This window comes from Sabethes cyaneus, chromosome 3 (genome assembly GCF_943734655.1).
Source record: "Sabethes cyaneus chromosome 3, idSabCyanKW18_F2, whole genome shotgun sequence".
In the NCBI taxonomy this organism is placed as follows: domain Eukaryota; kingdom Metazoa; phylum Arthropoda; class Insecta; order Diptera; family Culicidae; genus Sabethes; species Sabethes cyaneus.
Window position 1 is genome coordinate 178651168 of NC_071355.1, and position 18754 is coordinate 178669921.

An 18754-nucleotide genomic window follows, 5' to 3' on the forward strand; every position below is an offset into this window, starting at 1 on the left:
AGTTGTCAAAAAGATTGTTCACATAGCACGAACACAATTTATAGCGGCCACCATTATAGCGCGTAAAAAGCTGGATTGATCGTGTCAGTAGCAAATGTTTCATAGATGAGTCAGGGCCTAGGTTTACTGACTAGTAGGGATTATCCCTTAGTTAACACTTAGTTAACGGGCAACATCGTAAAAACGATGCGATCGAGCAAATGATTACTTTATCATGATCACGTACTTTCGTACTTTCAAAAGAAGGTCGAGTGTTGATTTCCATGGGAAAATATTTATCTTGAGTACCGCTATAGCAGGTTAAAAAAACAAAAACACTACCCAAATCGCCCAAAGTATTTATATGTAAACTCATTTAAGAGTGTAGATATTTTACTATTTAGAGGTGAAAAGGACGAGCGTGCAATTATTGTTTATATTTTTAATTTGAAATAAAACGTTTGTAGGTAGTGGAGTGCTAATGTTTTACGTGTTTTACCTATAAATAATTAGGTAAACATTATATAGGTAAACTGTAAATCGTACAAAAATATCCTGTATAAAACAAAAATCTCAGTTTAATCCGTTTAATCATTAGTCCTTGTTAGGTTTAGTATTCAAATACAATTTACCACGATTAGTTAAATGGCAAGTGATAAACGAACGGTATACGTTGGTGGCCTCTCGGATGAGGTCACCGAGAAACTGATAAACGACGCTTTCATTCCGTTCGGTGATTTAGTAGACATCCAGATGCCGGTGGACTACGAATCGCAAAAGCATCGTGGTTTTGCGTTCATTGAGTTTGAAAGTGCTGAGGATGCCGCCGCAGCGGTGGATAACATGAACGACTCCGAGCTGTGCGGGCGGACGATCCGGGTAAATATTGCCAAACCTCAACGGATCAAAGAAGGCAGCAATAAGCCGGTTTGGGCCGAGGATGCCTGGCTGCAGCAGCACGCTGGAGCAACACTCAACAATCAGACCGAGGGCGACGATAGTACCTCGGCTAACGATGTCCAACCAAAGGAACCGAAAGCACCGGAGGAGAAAAAACGAAATCCACAGGTGTACTTTGATGTTCGAATAGGCAGCAACGACGTTGGTCGTGTGATTATGTCCCTCCGAGCGGATATTGTTCCGAAAACCGCAGAAAACTTTCGAGCTCTGTGCACTGGCGAGCAAGGATTTGGATACAAAGGTTCCACTTTTCATCGTATAATTCCGGAGTTTGTAAGAAAATTTAGAAGGTAACAGATTTTGAATTGAAACTAACATTGGATTTTGTTTGTAGATGTGCCAAGGAGGAGACTTTACTGCAAACAATGGAACTGGCGGCAAATCGATTTACGGGAAAAAGTTTGCTGATGAAAATTTTATACTAAAACATACGGGTTTCGGAGTTCTTTCGATGGCGAATTCCGGTCCAAACACTAATGGTTCGCAGTTTTTCATCTGCACTGAAAAGTAAGTATTGGTTTTCATCCAAATGGTTTGAAAAAATGTTAGTTTCTAATTGAATAATTTTTTCAGAACCGATTGGCTAGACGGAAAACATGTCGTTTTCGGGAATGTTATTAGTGGTGCAGATGTGGTTCGGAAAATGGAACGCTGTGGGTCCAAAGCAGGAAAGGTAAATCAGAAAGTTATGATCGTTGCCTGTGGGGAGTTGAAGGGTTGAAAAAATAAATAAATTCAGTTCGTATTTTAGGCTTTATATTCTACATGTAAATAACATGTACGAAATACAAGTAAATGTAGATGATATTTGCATTTCCTAAATTCTAGGTGTTAAAGAAACGAGAAAAATCCACACTGAATAGATATTACTGGGATAGTCTTTGATGTACAAACCAAGTGCAAATTCTGCTCTGTTATCAGAGTTCAGATGTATTCCTGTGCTTTTTACATGGGCCACAATGGCGGAGAGATTGGTGTAAGGCAGATTTACTGGAAATCCATTAACTTTGTACGGAGCCAATAGTTGACTGAACACTTCTAAGTGACGGTCTGCGTTGGTATCCAGGCAAGCGTCCAGTTCTAAACTAGGCAGGACGTTTTTAAGTTGCTCACTGACGTAACTGAAATATTATAAATGGTGCAAAGTTCAAAATATCGTAAAACGAATCCGACAGGTTGAATTTTCGATTGAGATCTCTAACTGACGAATTCAATAATAAGGGTATTGTTTCTTACCGGTTCCAAATAGTCCTGCGATGTGTCCGCCAAACACCAATCTTTTTAATAATTTTTCTTTCAATAGTTTTTTGTAAGTCAGATACTGCGAAAGCCGTTTTATATAAAAAGTTACCGTCATGAATACACCCGGTAGGAGCTTCGTGCGATCTGTTAAAAAGTGGTCTCCAGTAAGCAGATCGAGTAACATCTAGCTGCGTTAGAAATACTCGATTTTCTTTTTGGATATTTCCCCACGCGTTGTCTTGATTGACAATATAGTAGATTTTAGTTAGTGGACAGTACGTATCGGTACTGTTGTACCGCTTGCCATTCGTTGGATCTATCAGGAAAAACTCATTGCCTTCACGAATCATGACGAAAACACTGTCTCCTGCCAAAAGACTGTGTCCCAAAACAAGGTATACCTCGTACTCTAGACTACTGTAGAAACAAGCCAATAAGACACCCAAATCCTTTGGTGAGGCACACATTACGTTCATTATTTCCTGAGAATTACAGTTTAAATTTTTTTGTAATAAAAATTCAGGATTATTCTACCATTTACTCACCCTATTGGTTAGCCAGACTCCACCCAGCTGTGAGCACGCATCAGTGTTGTAATGGATTGGAATAAGTGAAACATAGCGCCTTATCATTTGTTCCACGTTTTCGTCAAGAACAAAGGGAACGCTAATGGGTCCAACTAGTCGTGTGACGCAAACACGTTTTCCACTAAGTAGCGTAACTAACGGTAGCTTTGCCCTTTGTGGAAATTCATTGCGGTACTCTTCGTACCACAAATATATCCGAGCCTTGGTCTGCTCTAGTTCCACACATTCGAGCCCGTTGGTGTCGAAGCAGGGAATTTCCACGTTCGGTTCCAAGTTTATGAACAACGAAATGTGTGTGAGTTCACGCAAATCCGGTAGGCTGGATCCGATTAGCATAGAGGTGTACTCCGGCGAGTCATCGCTGCTTCGCGAGTAACCAAACAGAATCGAAGGAGTTTTGATTTCGAAAGTTCCTTCGATCTAGATATATTGATAAGTAAAAAATTTATTATTTTTTTATGGTAATGGAGAAACTGAAAAACCTTGCCTTCATTTAGGATCAAGTGTAAATAAAACACTCAAAATTTAAAGTCATTTTAGAAAAAAATGGAATCTGAACGAAACTATTTGTTTGGCAACAAACTTACCCTCTGGTTAACGTAGATGGTACTTATTGGTATCCTGAGCTGTCCCAGCCATTTGCTCGAAATTCTCTGGTAAACTTCCGTCAGGCGCGCTCGATCATCTTCCAGCAGATCCTCCATGAACTCGTCGTACAAATCGATGTTCAAATACCGGCGCATCTGATCACTTGTGGCATCCAGTGGAATCGCCAGCCTCTCATTCCAGGTGGGATTTGTTCCATCACCCGTGGAGGTTCGAAGAAGTTTATCCTTAATTGATATAGTTATGTACGGACGGACGTTCGATGATCGGATCGCTAGAATTATAAGAGAGGTCTCAACTAAGAAACACAAAGTTTAGCGTTTTCAACTTACAAAACTTCGTCGCAGATAAATTACTATTCCGTCGGCTTGCTGAGGTAACCGGATGCTCATCCAAGCGAGTAGGTATTCCAAAGGCTCTCACAATGGTAACGATTATCTTGAACTGATTAACGTCGGAAACCCGAATCGATGCTCTGCTCATTGGAGATCGCCTCGCAGGTTTAAGTGGCCTTCGTGGACCAAAAATTTCGAAAAATGCCAAACTTAACGATCCAAAAGTCGGAATCTGTTCACCAACCAGTAAATTATCGTTAACCTTGTCCTGATTGATCACATTGCAGTGGTTAGTGATAGTATCGTAGACCTTTTTGAGATATTTCTTTCCGCGGTGTCTCTGCAAATCGATCGGATCCGTACCAAGAGTTTCATCGATGATTTTCATTTCCTCCGGTATTTCGATTTCTCGTTCGATCTGTGGTATAAATTTAATATTTTTATATTTGAGATTGTTGTTGAATCGTTGGCTTAGCATATTCAACCGTGCGTTATTGTTAATTTCCTCTTCCGAACAGAAAGCAAGCAGATCTTCGTTGAAAACAAACGGCTCATCCTTTTCTTGACCATCTTCTTTTTCATCTTGTTCCGCATCTTGTGCAGCGTGGTGTTTTTCCAATGTTTCCATCACCTGTTCTGTCTCGGAATCATTGGGATCAAATGTCTGTTCGTCAAGCCATCTCTCAATCAAATCTTTCGAAAGTTGTGCCCGGTTTGGAACATTTCGTTTTTTGGAAGGGCTTGAACCAACCTGTTCTAGCCAACCGACTTTCAAATCGATTTTACCAGTTCTGCTTTCATTGGTTTTAAATGTGTTCCCTGATGCGAACTCATAAGGCACGTACTCTACTTCGTCGAACAATTCGGATGAGTTAGGAACCGGAACGTAGAGTTCGAACAGTTTTAGTTTAACTCTAAGGCGGTTCTTCTCGTATAGTTCGATTTTCAATGCTTGCGGGATTTTCGTCGTTAATTTAATTGAAAATGACGTATTGAAGTCGACTAAGAGATTGTTCTGAAAATGATGAGCTTTGGTGGATGCAACGTGACAATTATCGATGTAGAACTTAACTTTAAATTGCATATCTTTGTTCACCTTTGGTGTCACCGTATCATCGGGATTTTTCAGAAGCAATAAATCTACTATTGGTTCTCCGGCGGTCCGAAATGATTCGGCAAATGATTTTTCGAAATCCTGTTTCAATCGTGATTGATCGGGTTTCCTGGGTTTATGCACAGCAACAACTTCTCCGTCGTCGAGATTCCGTTCCAGATCTCGGAGGTAGATCTTGTAGTCCTGTTTCTCCTTGGCATAAATTTCGTGTTCTTCTTGAAGTAATTCCTCCAAATCGAGTGCAAATTGTTTCTTCAATTGGCTATCATCCTCCGTCTGCTCTATTTCGTCGTTGGTGATAACTAGTTTGTAGCCACGGTCAGCTTTGTTATCCTGTTGAAAAGATATGTAGGTATAACATTTTATAACTAGAAATAAAAAGAACATTTTTATGTTCTGTTTTGAATTACTTTTAATCGTAATTCAACATACATTATCATAAGTAGATATTTTATTTAGATAATATACAAAAACATCTGGGGCGCACTAAGGCGTAGAGGAGTTCCAAATAAGCTAGTCCATCTGATCGAGGCTCAGTACAATTGTTCGACATCGGAACGAAAATTGAGGTCCGGGTTCCGGTCCGGTCCGGTAAAAATCGGCACGAATTTTCTTATTCCGACTTTATTCCGGTCCGATTTGGCTCTATTCCGGTTCCGGAACCTGAACAGAGCCAAATCGGACCGGATTATTAGTCTTTATAGTCGGAATAACAAAGTTCGTGCCGCCTTTTAACCGGACCGGACCGGACCGGATCGTTCCGATGTCGAACACTACTCAGTACGAGGCGTTCTCGTGCAAGGTTTTGCACGACGCGTCTTGTCCGTTCCCATAAGGGTTACTACTGGCGTGAGACAGGGTTGCATTTTATCACCGCTTCTGTTTCTCATCGTTATGGATGAGATATTAGTTGGAGCAATTGACAGTAGACCAAATCAAGGATTGCTTTGGAATCCTCTAACGATGGAGCAGCTAAATGACCTCGACCTAGCCTACGACATTCTCTTGCTCGCACAACGCCGAGACGATATGCAGAGCAAGTTAGATGACCTCTCCGAGAGCTCCCAGGCAGAAGATCTTACAGTCAATGTAGCGAAAACTAAGTCTATGGTAGTGAACACTAACAAATCCACCAACTTCACAGTAGCGGGACAACAAGTTGAGCAGGTAGACGCCTTTCAATATCTTGGTAGCCGAACAACGCCCAATGGTGGTATCAAGACTGATATAGCCACATGGATCAGGAAGGCTAGGGGTGCCTTTGCAGGTCTGCGAAACATTTGGTGCTCAAACCAGATCACTCTACGTACGAAAACCCGAATCTTTAATTCAAACGTTAAATCCGTACTACTGTATGCTTGCGAAACGTGGCGCGTCTCAGCGGAGACAACACAAAAACTGCAGGTATTCATTAACCGGTGCCTGCGATACATCATTCGTGCCTGGTGGCCTGATAACTGGATATCCAATGAGGAACTCCATCGTCGGTGTCATCAACGGCCGAGAGCCATAGAAATGCGTGAACGTAGGTGGAAGTAAATCGGACACACCTTGAGGAAAGGAGCGAACGAAGTTTGCAGAGAAGCACTCAACCGGAATCCACAAGGACAACGTAGAAGAGGCGGACCCAGAGGCTCATGGCGGCGGAACTTAGCCAACGACATCCGGGCTGTAGACGGGAACCTGTCCGGGCGACAGGTAAAAGCCATGGCGGGTAACCGTCAGCAGTGGAGATCTCTGACTTCATCCCTTTGTTCTGCCGGACCGGCGGACATGGACACATAAGTTTTTTTTCACGGGAGTCAAAGCCTTAATGGCAACATCTACCCAATAAAACTCTACTACCAACGTTCAAATCAGGATTTTCGAGCAGCACGTTTTCCTAAATCATGTTGAGGATTTGTGACTTTCAAATCAGTAAGGATCGGAATATTTACTACCGACCAGGGCAATGAAATAAGGGCGGCGATCGCGCAAAATTGAGCTGTTTCCGAAATGTACAACATGCGTTACAAAGTAATGACATCTGTTGTATTCAACAGGGAATCATTGATAGTTTCAAGCAAACTCTCATGCATGGCGCATGATAAAACATTAGCGCAAACATCTGTTATTTATTTTCAGAAACTAGAGGCGGTGTCCTATTTTCCCGTAGGTATATAAATTTTTCGAATTCAGTTTCGCTGTGGCGCTGTGGTCAAATTAGCTTAAACGGCAAATGAAGTCTAGTTGAAATCGAAAGAAACCATATCATTGAGGAACAGTGTCGGATTAAATTGCTGTAAGCAAATCCATGGGTATAAACATTCTCAAGAATTTGGCCCTTCTTTATCGACAGATTACGCCGTCCGAACGTTACTTGTTCCGTTCGATGGCACATTATCTGACTGGTTCTGGATGAGCAGTTCTGCTTATACGAAAATATTTAAAACATCTACCAGGAAGACGGGGCAGTTTGCTAGTTATTTTAAATATCTTCGTAAGCAATTTTTCACAACTAATGTTGCATTTTTGTACAAAAAACAACTAGAACTTAGTTGAGCATTCAAAGTTACTATAAGGATAGCAACTACCGCCGTTCATGCCAACCACATTGCTAAAATTTAGTTGTGGTAAACTAATAACTGTTGCAGTTGTTGTGCGTGTTTTAGACATGAATTTACAATTATTTCAAAAACAAATTCTGGCAATAAGACTTTCGATGATTCTGCAAACCTAACCTGTTAACCGTATTATCAGCGGAAGTCGTGCTTACTATGGGCTCCACAAGCAATTGCGGTCGAGCAGATTAAGTCCCCGTACAAAGTGCACCCTGTACAAGACGCTTATTAGACCGGTTGTTCTCTACGGGCATGAAACATGGACAATGCTCGAGGAGGATCTGAGAGTGCTCAGAGTCTTCGAACGACGAATGCTAAAAACGATCTTCGGCGGCGTAAAGGAGAACGGAGTATGGAGGCGGAGGATGAACCATAAACTCGCACAGCTCTATGGCGAACCCAGTATCCAGAAGGTAGCTAAAGCTGGACGGATACGATGGGCAGGGCATGTTGCAAGAATGCCGGACAACTACCCTGCAAAGATGGTGTTCGCCTCAAATCCGGTAGGAACAAGACGACCAGGAGCGCAGCGAGCAAGATGGTTAGACCAGGTGGAGCGAGATCTGGCGGAAAGTACTCGGTGTCCGAGGAATTGGAGAGCGGTAGCCCTCAACCGAGTTACATGGAGAAATTTTGTTCAACAGGCTTTGTCTTAGGACGGTAAGCCACCTAAGTAAGTAAGTAAGTAAGTAAGTAAGTAAGTAAGTAAGTAAGTAAGTAACCTGTTAACCGGAGTTAACTTTGGGAAATATGCGTTTCATAATTACCTTCAGCTTCTTCCAAACATCCACAATTTCTTTCTCCAGTTGACGCTTAACTTTGGCTTCTTGATAAATCTGCTTTCTCAGTTCTCGTCGTTGCAATTTGCTGGACAAACTCACCTCACCACCGGTGGCAGCCATTGCGCGCCTAATTTCATCTAATTTTTTCTGCAATTTTGGCATCACCTTCATGATTTTGCTGGTGTAATATTGTTTGTAAATCTGTTCCAACCGTAGTCGCAATTTGACGACCTCATCGAAGGAGGGATGGTTTTCGAATCTCAACTTACCGATCAACACTTTTATCGTTCGTTCCACCGGCAGTTGCTCTGACGGTTTTCCAAACGGTATTGGCTCTACGTAGTAGGGAAGAAACTTTTTACTACAAACCCCTTTCACTCGTTTGCCAGTAACGAAGTCCTGTAAATTTACCAAATCACCGCAAGCGTCGAACCATTCTTCTTGCTCTTCCTCTATCAATCGGTTTATTAAGCGCGTTTTGTTGGTTTCATTGAGGTGTGGTTTATTCAGCGGTTCCGATTGAGAATGGTCATCATTGGAATTGATGGTAATTTTTTCGAGATTTCCCCGGATGTCGGATAGAATCTTTTCCGGTATATACAACAGTTTTGAATCTTCTAAGTTTAGCTTTTGCACCGTGTAACGCTTGATGACATCATCTTCGTCAGTTTGAATGTACGAGGATGCCAAATGCGTCGGCGAATCGTGCGCGTTCGGCGTGGACTGAATCGAGGGTGACTTTTCAAGCGGAACTGGGTCGGTGTCCGGTTCTTGCATGGTTTCACTCAAGTGATCCTGAGCATCATAGAACGCTTCCGGTAAGAAGTCGGTAAAAAATTTTACCTCTCGATCTCGATCATCGTTCAGACTGCTAGCATCGGTCGTTAATTTTTGCAATGATGTTTTAATTTCCAGTTCTTCACGGATATAGTCGGGATTAAGTTGAGGTTTTGGTTTTCTCACGATCGCAGGCTGCTCGGGTTCTTTGGTTACCGTACTGCTGGTTGATTGCGGAGGAGCTCGTTTGTCAGCCTTGAACTGTGCGGGGTGCCGCTTTCGTTGGCGACCACGTGAGCGGCGTTTGCGTGGTGATTTAGGTTTTGAATCGCTCATGTTTGTATAATTGAGGATCTAAGCGAAAATTTATGTTTGAATACTTTTTTAAACTTGATTAATGAAAAACACTGTTTGATTTTAGATGCTGTCACACGTTTTGTTATGTATACAATTTGGTCACTTGGTTACGGTTGCTATAGAAATGAACTACTGGCGAGCAAGCCTGCCAGTAGTGCAATTGAACTAGACAAATAAAAAGTATAGGTATTGCAGTCATTACTACAAAACATATTTTAAAGCAACAGGAAATACGTAGAATGATCATATTTTATTCAATTAAGTTGAACTTCTAGATTGGCAAGCATCAAAAATTGTGCGTGCAAATTACTGTATTCTGAGTTTTATCTGTGGTTTTATCACCTAGATAATTTTTATAATTGTTGTAGAACAAGTAAAACTAGATTTTTTTTCTTTTCCTGCTTCCGCCTTATTTTTAAATTTGTAAAAAATTTTAGCTTTAACTGCCTTTTTAAACATTCCAACTCGCTTGATGGCTGCTTCAGGCATGTTTTTATTTTGTTCTGAAGCTTCTGTCAGCTGTACACCACTGCGACTGCGGTGTGGTCGATCCATGTGCGACCTGTTGCGTGTGATGTATGAATATATACACTGCCTGTGTAGTGTATATAGCAACAGTCTACAGTCACATGTTGTGAGAGGCAGTCACACTGACAGTTCGATATCGATCGCAAACAGTATCACTTCATTGCTTGCCGATTGTGTGCGGTATTCCGAGTTTTGGTGTGTGATTTAATTCGAAAGCAAAGTTATTCAAGTTTTCAGTGAATAATGAATCTAAAGTTCAAGCTCAATTCAGGTTACAGTATTCCATTGATTGGCCGTGAGTACAAGTTTCATTAAATAACATTTTTAGAACTGAGGGTGCGCAAACAGAAGATAAGGAGGAAATTTATTGCTCCTCCAGAAAAAATAAATCTTCTGTTTTGCGAGTGTTGAGACTCGTGAAAATACTGAAAATTGAATCTAGTTCAACGCGGCTCGGTCGATAACCAATGTGATGTTTCAGCTACAAAGTCATTTGAATATATTTGAATGCGAATAAAAATTATTGTCCATTTCCCTGCCCCCTTACAGTCGGTACGTACCAAATTCGCGGCAACCATTTGATCTACGAGTCGTTGGATTACGCGCTGAAGGCCGGCTATCGACACATCGGTTAGTAATTAGTTCTCAGCTGCAAACGGTTTAAATTTAATCTGATTTGCCTTCGCTAGACACTGCCGTCGTTTACCGCAACGAGGAGCATATAGGACGGGCCCTGAAGACTCTGCTTCCAAAGTACAATTTACAGCGGGAAGATATCTTCATTACTTCTAAGCTGAGTAAGTTGAATTGATTCTTTGGCATTGCACCTTTGATCCATTGACGTGGTCAGATTCTGTATTCGTAATTGTGCTTGTAATTTATTCAAAAAAAACCGTGGCTTTCTAGTTTACACTGTAAATCAGGTGAAGGAAGTTATTAGGTGTTTTTTCTTATTTTAAGCCGTCAGCTTCCAAACGAAATTACTGTTCAATTCGGCGTTGTTACACAACTTACATTTTTTCAGTATCCCAAGTCAACAAAGGCGAAGAATTCGTAGAGGAACTGGTACATAAGTCATTGGCCAATTTACAAACAGAATATATTGACCTTTACCTCATTCATTGGCCCGGCGTTAACGGTAAGCCATTTCCCTAGACCTATAGTCGAATGTTATGTTTCGTTTGATTAGATAAGCTTCTGGAAATTATGCTTTGTATTTTTGCGCTCCTGGCATTACACAGCAACAAATTCGTTTGGTTGCAGGTCTTCAGGTGTCCCATCCAGAAAATGCCCAATATCGGAAGCGCACATGGAATGTGCTTTGCAAACTGCACCGAGAGGGAAAGTGTCGATCGATCGGCGTTTCCAACTATATGGTTAACCACTTACGCGAACTGTTAGACGATTGCAATGGTGTTAAACCGGCTGTAAATCAGGTATGAACCATAGTAAAACTGAAGCGACCGAGGAGTTTTGTACATTATAATCATACTTATTCCGACTGTGCATAGTACTTAGTGTGGATATTCAGCTTTTGCAATCTTAAAACAATTTCAAATCGATGGATTGTTGTACATTATTATCGGCATAATTACCACAATCAATCCGTTGCAATATTTTGATTTCCAGGGGTGTGTTATGTAACTTCTACTTCCTTGATATTATTAGTAAATAGTATTTCCACTACTACCAGCTTCGCCGAATCAGTTATTTTATATCGTAACATATCGTTGTATGCGTGGTGTGGTTCTTCGTATAGCCTACAGACAATAACAAGGCTAATAAGACACCGAACTTTATCTAGGGATCGTAGTCACAGACTACCTGGGCGAATAAAAAGGATTTACACGAAATCGCTGAAGTTGCTCACAAAGGAAAGTGTATGTCGTCGTTGTCTGCGAGAAATTCTGTAGAAGTTTCGCTGCCTTGTTTATGGAAGCAGGATTCATGTAGGAGAATTTTACAGTTAGAATCTTTCTATACCTTACCTATAATTCGGCAAAGGAATCATGTTTACTGAGAAATAGGAATTCTCGGGATAGTAGGAATTCCAATAAGTTATGGGCAGGAAGACAGCGCTGTCATTTTTTGTTATTATTTTGAATTAGGTGTAAAATAAAGCGCAAGTTTATTGATTACGCCATCCAATGTTTCGACAGCTTGCTTGGAATCAGCTCAACCTGTTTCATCGGAAAACGGTATTTTTTATTAGACGTAAACAAATCAAGTGGAAATGTAAACAATTCGAATTAGAGTGAATTTCCCCAATTTCTCATGCTAATCTTGCAACAAACCTTATTACGCCGAGACAAGTAGTGGTGCTGGTATGTCTATTAAATTCAAGGCGAATTATCTTACATAAAAGTTGCTGCGCAACTAAATGCGAATTGTCGATTAAAATTAAAATGTTAAATAACAGTGAGGTCTCAGACTAGTCCCTATCTACCTGGTGCTGTTACATTTTTTCCGATACAGCTGTTAGTCAATTACTGTTAAAACTCGGAAATAAACGAAAATAAGTTTGACGTGATTTGCTCAACAAATTTAAAAGCAAAGCCTTGGGTTATAAACGTCTTTAAAAGTTGACCCTTCTTTATCGACAGATTTCGCAGCCGGTTATTAGACTACAGGACAGATACGGGGCTAGTGCAACGATCCTATTGACTCTAGCATCACCGCCCAACCGTGATTAGAACTTACGACAACTGACTGGTTAGACCAGCATCGTCCCTCGAAGCTAACTGGGCGGTTAAATATAACCTCAACAAATATAACCTGTACAAATCTATTGATCCCAGTGCCAGTATTTGTCTATGTATATGAGGTCCGTTAGCCCTGCTGAAAATAATTCTCACTTGGTTTGTTTATGTTTGCAGATATATCTGAATAAAAATAAAGGTACACAAAATTTCATTTAATTGAATCGTGCGCTGCTTTCAAATCCACAACGAGTCAATGAGTCTGCAGATTGCTGAGCGATACTATTCGTCAACAAAGAATTCTGATAATGGCCTCGAAAATAGAACACGGGGGAGCATTTTGTATCTACAATTGAGCATCTCCAGCGTTTGTTCAATTGTTGCTCGTACCTCGGTAATTCATGCAAGATATCGTCCTTCCGAGCGGCCATGCCGTTTTCACCTCGCTAATCGTTTTTTAACCTCTTGTGTTGGTGGATCCGCAGCTTATCCAGTGTTCACAACCTTCCTCCTACTGCTGTTTTGTTCCTCTTATTCCTTACTACTTAGTCATCTCTGAAAGTTCTCCACCTGACTGTCGATTTGTCAGTATATCAGTATCATTATATATCATAGGCACAGTAAAATTACTGCTTGGCTGCCATGTAGAAGCTTTGATGAACTTCATTATCGTTTGGATGGTGATCTTTTTACGAACCAGTGTGGTTGTCGACTGGCAGAAAGCACAACGGTTAAATCTAGGAATACGTGCAGAGGTCGTCATTTTCAAGCTCCAAGTCTTCAGGAAATTGTAAAAAAAAGAGCGGAAGGTCATAAAACAATAATGCCACTAGTATCGACCAATTACGGAGAAAGCTTCTATAATACAGTGGTAAAGCAATAGTTAGAGTACTATGCTAAGTAAGTGCCAAGATTTGGGAGGAGTGCCTATTGGAGGAGATGATGGAACGATCTTGAGACCAGATCTACCAAAAGGGCGACAAGTTGGATTGCTGCAATTACCGCTTGATCACGCTATTGATCGCCGATTGCAAAGCTCTCTCAATAGTTTGTTCTGCCGCCGCCAGATTTTCACGATGAGACAGACAGGTAATGCGAAATGTTACGAATACAACGTAGCGATACACCACGGTTTAATGGATTTCAAATTAGCTGACGACATCGTAATCAATCGAAAACAGTTTTCAATGCGATTGATCAAAGTAACCGATCATTCACGCTCAACGCGATTGTCGTCGTTAAAATGATGACAGTAACGTGTATCACACTGTAAATTGAGGCCAGTGGAGTTGGATGTTTCATTAATTCGTCGAAGTTACCCAGTATATGTGACGAAAAGGCTCCAAGGAGACAAATATTAGCTTCTCACCAGTTTTAGTAACGAATTCGAAGTGTTAGACGAAGTGGAGGATGGAGTGAGTAGTCAACCGGAATCACTAGGAGAAAGCTCCTGAAGGTCTGATACAATATTTATGTTGCGCCCTTCGAACAAAGAAATCATCACGTGTAGCGAAATTGATTATTACATGGGAGGATGCTGAAAAGAGATTCTTTTAATCCTAGAATGCGCACAAGGATTTCGCTGCTTGTGGGTCCGCCTAACCCCTTTTGACTCTTCTACAACAGCTCTAGTGTGAAATTCATTTGATAATTAAATTTGGATCTATTGCATTCAGATGCACTGCTCGGACCTTAAACTGATGCCCCCCTATACGTTTATATATACGAATTTGAAGTGGTAGGCGTATTCGTGCATTTGGGCTTTCTGGTGCTCGCCAATAATGACACCAACAGAGAGATACAAAGATGTGTCATGGAAGACTTACTTACTTACTTACTTACGTATCCCTGTCCACCGGTCCGGCAGAACTAAGGTATGAAATCAGAGATCGATCTCCACAGCCGACCGTTACCCGCCATGGTTTTCACCTTTGGCCAGGACAGGTTCTCATAAACAGCCCGAATGTCGTTGGCTAAGCTGCGGCAGCGTGAGCCTCTGGGTCTGCCACGTCTACGCTGCTCTTGTGAATTCCAGTCGAGTGCTTCTCTACAGATCTCGTTCGTTATTTTCCTACAGATGTCCGATCCACTCCGATCCACTGCCACCTACGTTCGCGAATTTCAGTTGCTATCGGCCGTTGATGACATCGACTATAGAGTTCCTCGTTAGATATCCAGTTGTTAGGCCACCAGGTACGAATGGTTTATCGCAGGCAGCGATTAATAAATATCTGCAGTTTTTGCAGTTTTTGCGTTGTCTCCGCTCAGACGCACCAAGTTTCGCAGGTGTACAGCAATACGGATTTAGAGTTTGAGTTGAAAATTCGGATTTGGCTAGTGACTAAAGCAAGGGTGAGAGAATTCCTTGTGGATTTCCTTTCATCACAGAAATCGTGACCGATGTATCCCTCCATGATGCTGTGTCGATTCCATTTTAAAAGAGAGCTGTGAAAATTGAAGCAAAGGACGTTTTATCGATAGCACCTTCAATATCGAGAAAAACACAAGGTGCCGTCTCTTGATGTTTGAGCGATTTCTCAATTGACGTCATAACGCAGTACAGTGCAGTTTTCGTAGATTTACCGTATTGGTATGGATGTTAATTTCCATATAACGGAGAGTTCTTTAAAAATTCATTGCGGCTATAGTTTTCCGTGATTTTCTCTATCAACTTGAAAAACATTGATGTCAAACTTATTGCTCTGAAAGCCTTTTGCAAGGTTTTCTCTCTTTTTCTGCCTTAGGTATGCCTACTTTCCGGTATCTGTCTACTTTCCGTTAATTCTCCGGATCCGGAATATGTCCCATAAAGTAAAACTTGCTCGAAAAATGTTGATAAGCTCGTATATTACGCTGTCCATTTTTTGTAAGAAAACGGGTAGAAAATCATCCAAATCATGCAAATATTTTAGAATAGTGAATTGTGTTGTAAACAGCCAGGGATTGTCTACTAGAATTCATAACATTTTTCTCTAGTCATCACCAAGCGCAAGGCCCCCCTGAAGCGCGAGGCTCCGTTCCATCGAACAGGTTTGCCGGCCTAAACGCCGGCTCTGGATTGAAGACACGGTTTACATGATTTAGTCATTTTTCGAATTTCGCTAGTCGGAATAATTTCCATGCGCTGCATTTTTTGGGCAATTGGGTCGGTTGGAAATTAATATTCCTATGGGAATTTTAGTACAAAGTACCTGCTACCGCTTTGTTGACGATTTTATTAAAACACAATTGTTATGTAGTATTCTCATTACGAAGTTTTAATAGCGGTATCAAATTGACACTGTATATCTTATATAATATTTCCGACTATAATTCTTTTAAATTTGATGAGGGTAAACGCTCCATTAGTTGCGTAGCTAAGCACAATGTAATTTTTTATTTCTTGTTTATTGAGGTAATGCTTCAATTAATGCTTGTGTGGGCTGTCCTGCACTCAGTGCACCTATTTTGCTTATATAACTGTAACACCTTAACTAAGCAAAATTCAAAAATATTATGTACGGAGTATTTATAGAGTCAGTTGTTATTCATAAGATTGCTGAACTAAATATTGCTCTATCTTAAGTATTTACGGCGCACTCCCAGTTCACACTGGGTGGTACGCAGAGAGCGCTCTTGGTGAGTTATAAATTTATCAAGCAAACGGTATTTGTCACAAGGACACAAGACAATTGCATTCGTTCTATGAGAAGTTTTATAAAGAAAAAAAAAAAACGAATTTTCCGATTAACTATATTGTACCTCGATTGTACCAATAGTTGCGCTAATGTTCCCTTAATTAAGTTTGGTGTTCCTTTAATTGTGTTATTTCGTATACATTGCTAGGTTGGTAGGTGAAAAAACATTGTAGCGCAACTATAGAAATGAGCGTCTATAGTTGTGCGCTTCAACTGGGCCTATAGTTGTATTAGATTTTAGAAAGTCGGCATTTTAGCAAATAATGGTTTAATTTTAAATGGTGTAGTCTAAGAACTCCTAAGAACTTGTTTTATATAAAGAACGTATTTTTTTTATTTAAAATGCTACGGTGATGAAAATATGCATTAATAATGAATAGTAGCGCAATTATTGGTACTACCTCAACTATTGGATCAACTACCCGAATAAACTGATTGCTATTCCCTTGTAGGTGCAGCAAATGTTGCCCTGCCAGGCAGGTTGGAAACTGAATCTTTTCTAATAGGCAATTCTTAAATTAATCTTAGTTTGGTGCTACCTCGGTAATCCGAACCCGAAATTTATGAACGACATACGCAGTTTGACATATTGAGCCGTAAACCATAATTAGACAGTTTTAACATGCGCCTCAAAATGAATGCTGTCGTCAGTTTAACTGGGCTAAACTCTCGGTTAATTTATGAACGCCTTGACAGCACTTCAATTAAATCTGAGTGCTCATCAACCTAAGCCAAGTTGATTAATGAATTCGCTATTAGATAGATTGATCGGAGGGTTTTGATAGTTTTTGTTGAGAAATATTACATATTTGCTGAAAATGTGCGGGATGAACAAGCCATTTCACGTGGTGTTTTTTCTACAGAATTTCGAAATGTAACACAGTCCAATAAGAACTATCCGCCAAACGTTGAACCAACACTGACACTGAAATGAAAACTTTTCAAAAAGACAATTTTGATTTTATATGTCACTTTAGTATATTAGAAGAGTAACAAATCTTAATGAGTAAGTCAGCTTGGAAACTTTTATTTTCGCGAATTTTTTCTTGAAAAGCCCTATTTTATGTAACACTAGCTTCAAGAAAAAAAAAAAATGAATCACTAAAATAACAGTTGATTTTGACTAATCTATTGCGGTTGATCTGACTCTTCGATTTTCAAAAACTGAATTTGAGAATTTCATTTTTCCCAGTCAACCGTTGTTGACTGACAAAACAGTATGGTACAAAGTTGTACCCACTACCCACCCAATTAAAATGTGCGGAGCGATTACTGTTACTATTACACGGTAAATTGTTGAACAATTTAATTGCCATAAAAACCGTTTGACGTAATCTATTCGTAACAATTGATGAGCTTTTTATGTGATACGTGACCGCGTATTCACTGTTACATGTGGTATTTAACCTGTAGAACGCATCGTAATAATAACGTTTTTGTCGATCGAGTGATGATACTTTTGATTGTCAATTATTAGATTGCTACAAAATATTGTAAACGATGCAGTTAATGTTGAAATGCAACAAACTTCCTTTTATCGAGTTAGTACTATTAGTGATTTTTGAGCGTCTTAGGAAAACTCGAAGAAGTGGTTTAATTTGTTCCCTTTAATTCCACTATCTCAAAATCTGTTGTAGTCAAATTGAATGGAACATTTTCCTCGTTTCCTCGTTCAACAGCAATATCGTTCGAGCAACGCAATTATCGCATTTTGTTCCATGTGAATTTAATTAACATCAATATTTTACTAAAAACTGAATTACCTCACAAAAGTCCTCTAAGTACCTTATCCCTCAATGTTTAGGAAATCAAAAATAATAAAAATACCTGCGGTTTTTTCGACATTCAAGACTTACATTTTCTTGCAAACAAATGGTAAGAAATTAAGAATGTAGTTATTTAATTCACTTAGTTACTTACTTATTTACACATATTACGACCGCAAAGTGTTTACATTTACATTTGATATTCCGGATTCAAACGATAAATTCAATTTAATCTTCAAATCTCCAATCGACTCAATAGAAACATATTTTACTAAAAAATCTATTGTCATTTTCAGGTTGAGTGGCACCCGCACCTGTTCCGGCTGGAGCTGCTCGAACTGTGCCGCTCGGAAGGTATATTTCTGCAAGCATACTCGTCGCTCGGTACGTCCGTTTGTAGTGATTTGCGGAACGATCCGGTGGTTGCCGACATTGCCACTCGCCTGCATCGTTCACCGGCACAGATTCTGCTGCGCTGGGCGGTACAACGGAACGTCGGCATTTTGCCTAAGGCTCGATCGCAGGATCACATTGAGGAAAATATTGCGCTAGACTTTGAAATTCCGGCGGAAGATATGGAGCAGTTGGATGGTTTGAAAGACACCAGTGGTGCGAGGTACTCGTGGGATCCTGATACGGTCGTTTAGAGCTCGGCTATAAAGTTAAAGTTAAAGCATAGAATTCGCTTTCATTATTCATGTGGTGCCTTTTTAAATCAAATAGTTCAGTGAGTTTTATTTATTCG

At 40.3% G+C, this 18754-nt stretch overlaps 3 protein-coding genes across 3 annotated transcripts; 2 read left to right on the forward strand and 1 right to left on the reverse strand.

Moving 5' to 3' along the window:
* Positions 1–476: 476 nt before the first annotated feature.
* Positions 477–1691, forward strand: LOC128743941 (peptidyl-prolyl cis-trans isomerase E). The gene is made up of 3 exons (XM_053840653.1): positions 477–1212; positions 1274–1446; positions 1513–1691. Exons 1-3 carry the CDS (start codon positions 625–627, stop codon positions 1658–1660), a joined length of 909 nt encoding a protein of 302 aa, XP_053696628.1. The 5' UTR covers positions 477–624; the 3' UTR covers positions 1661–1691.
* Positions 1692–1756: 65 nt separating this feature from the next.
* On the reverse strand, positions 1757–9318 carry LOC128743768 (coiled-coil and C2 domain-containing protein 2A). Its single transcript, XM_053840430.1, has 6 exons — positions 8191–9318; positions 3707–5156; positions 3356–3648; positions 2727–3188; positions 2176–2663; positions 1757–2060 (listed from the first exon to the last, which is right to left on the reverse strand). The coding sequence occupies exons 1-6, from the start codon at positions 9316–9318 to the stop codon at positions 1757–1759; spliced, it is 4125 nt and encodes a 1374-aa protein (XP_053696405.1).
* Positions 9319–10004: 686 nt separating this feature from the next.
* On the forward strand, positions 10005–18667 carry LOC128742835 (glyoxal reductase-like). Its single transcript, XM_053839312.1, has 6 exons — positions 10005–10162; positions 10417–10497; positions 10557–10664; positions 10892–11005; positions 11131–11303; positions 18306–18667. Exons 1-6 carry the CDS (start codon positions 10111–10113, stop codon positions 18654–18656), a joined length of 879 nt encoding a protein of 292 aa, XP_053695287.1. The 5' UTR covers positions 10005–10110; the 3' UTR covers positions 18657–18667.
* The last annotated feature ends 87 nt before the right edge of the window (positions 18668–18754 follow it).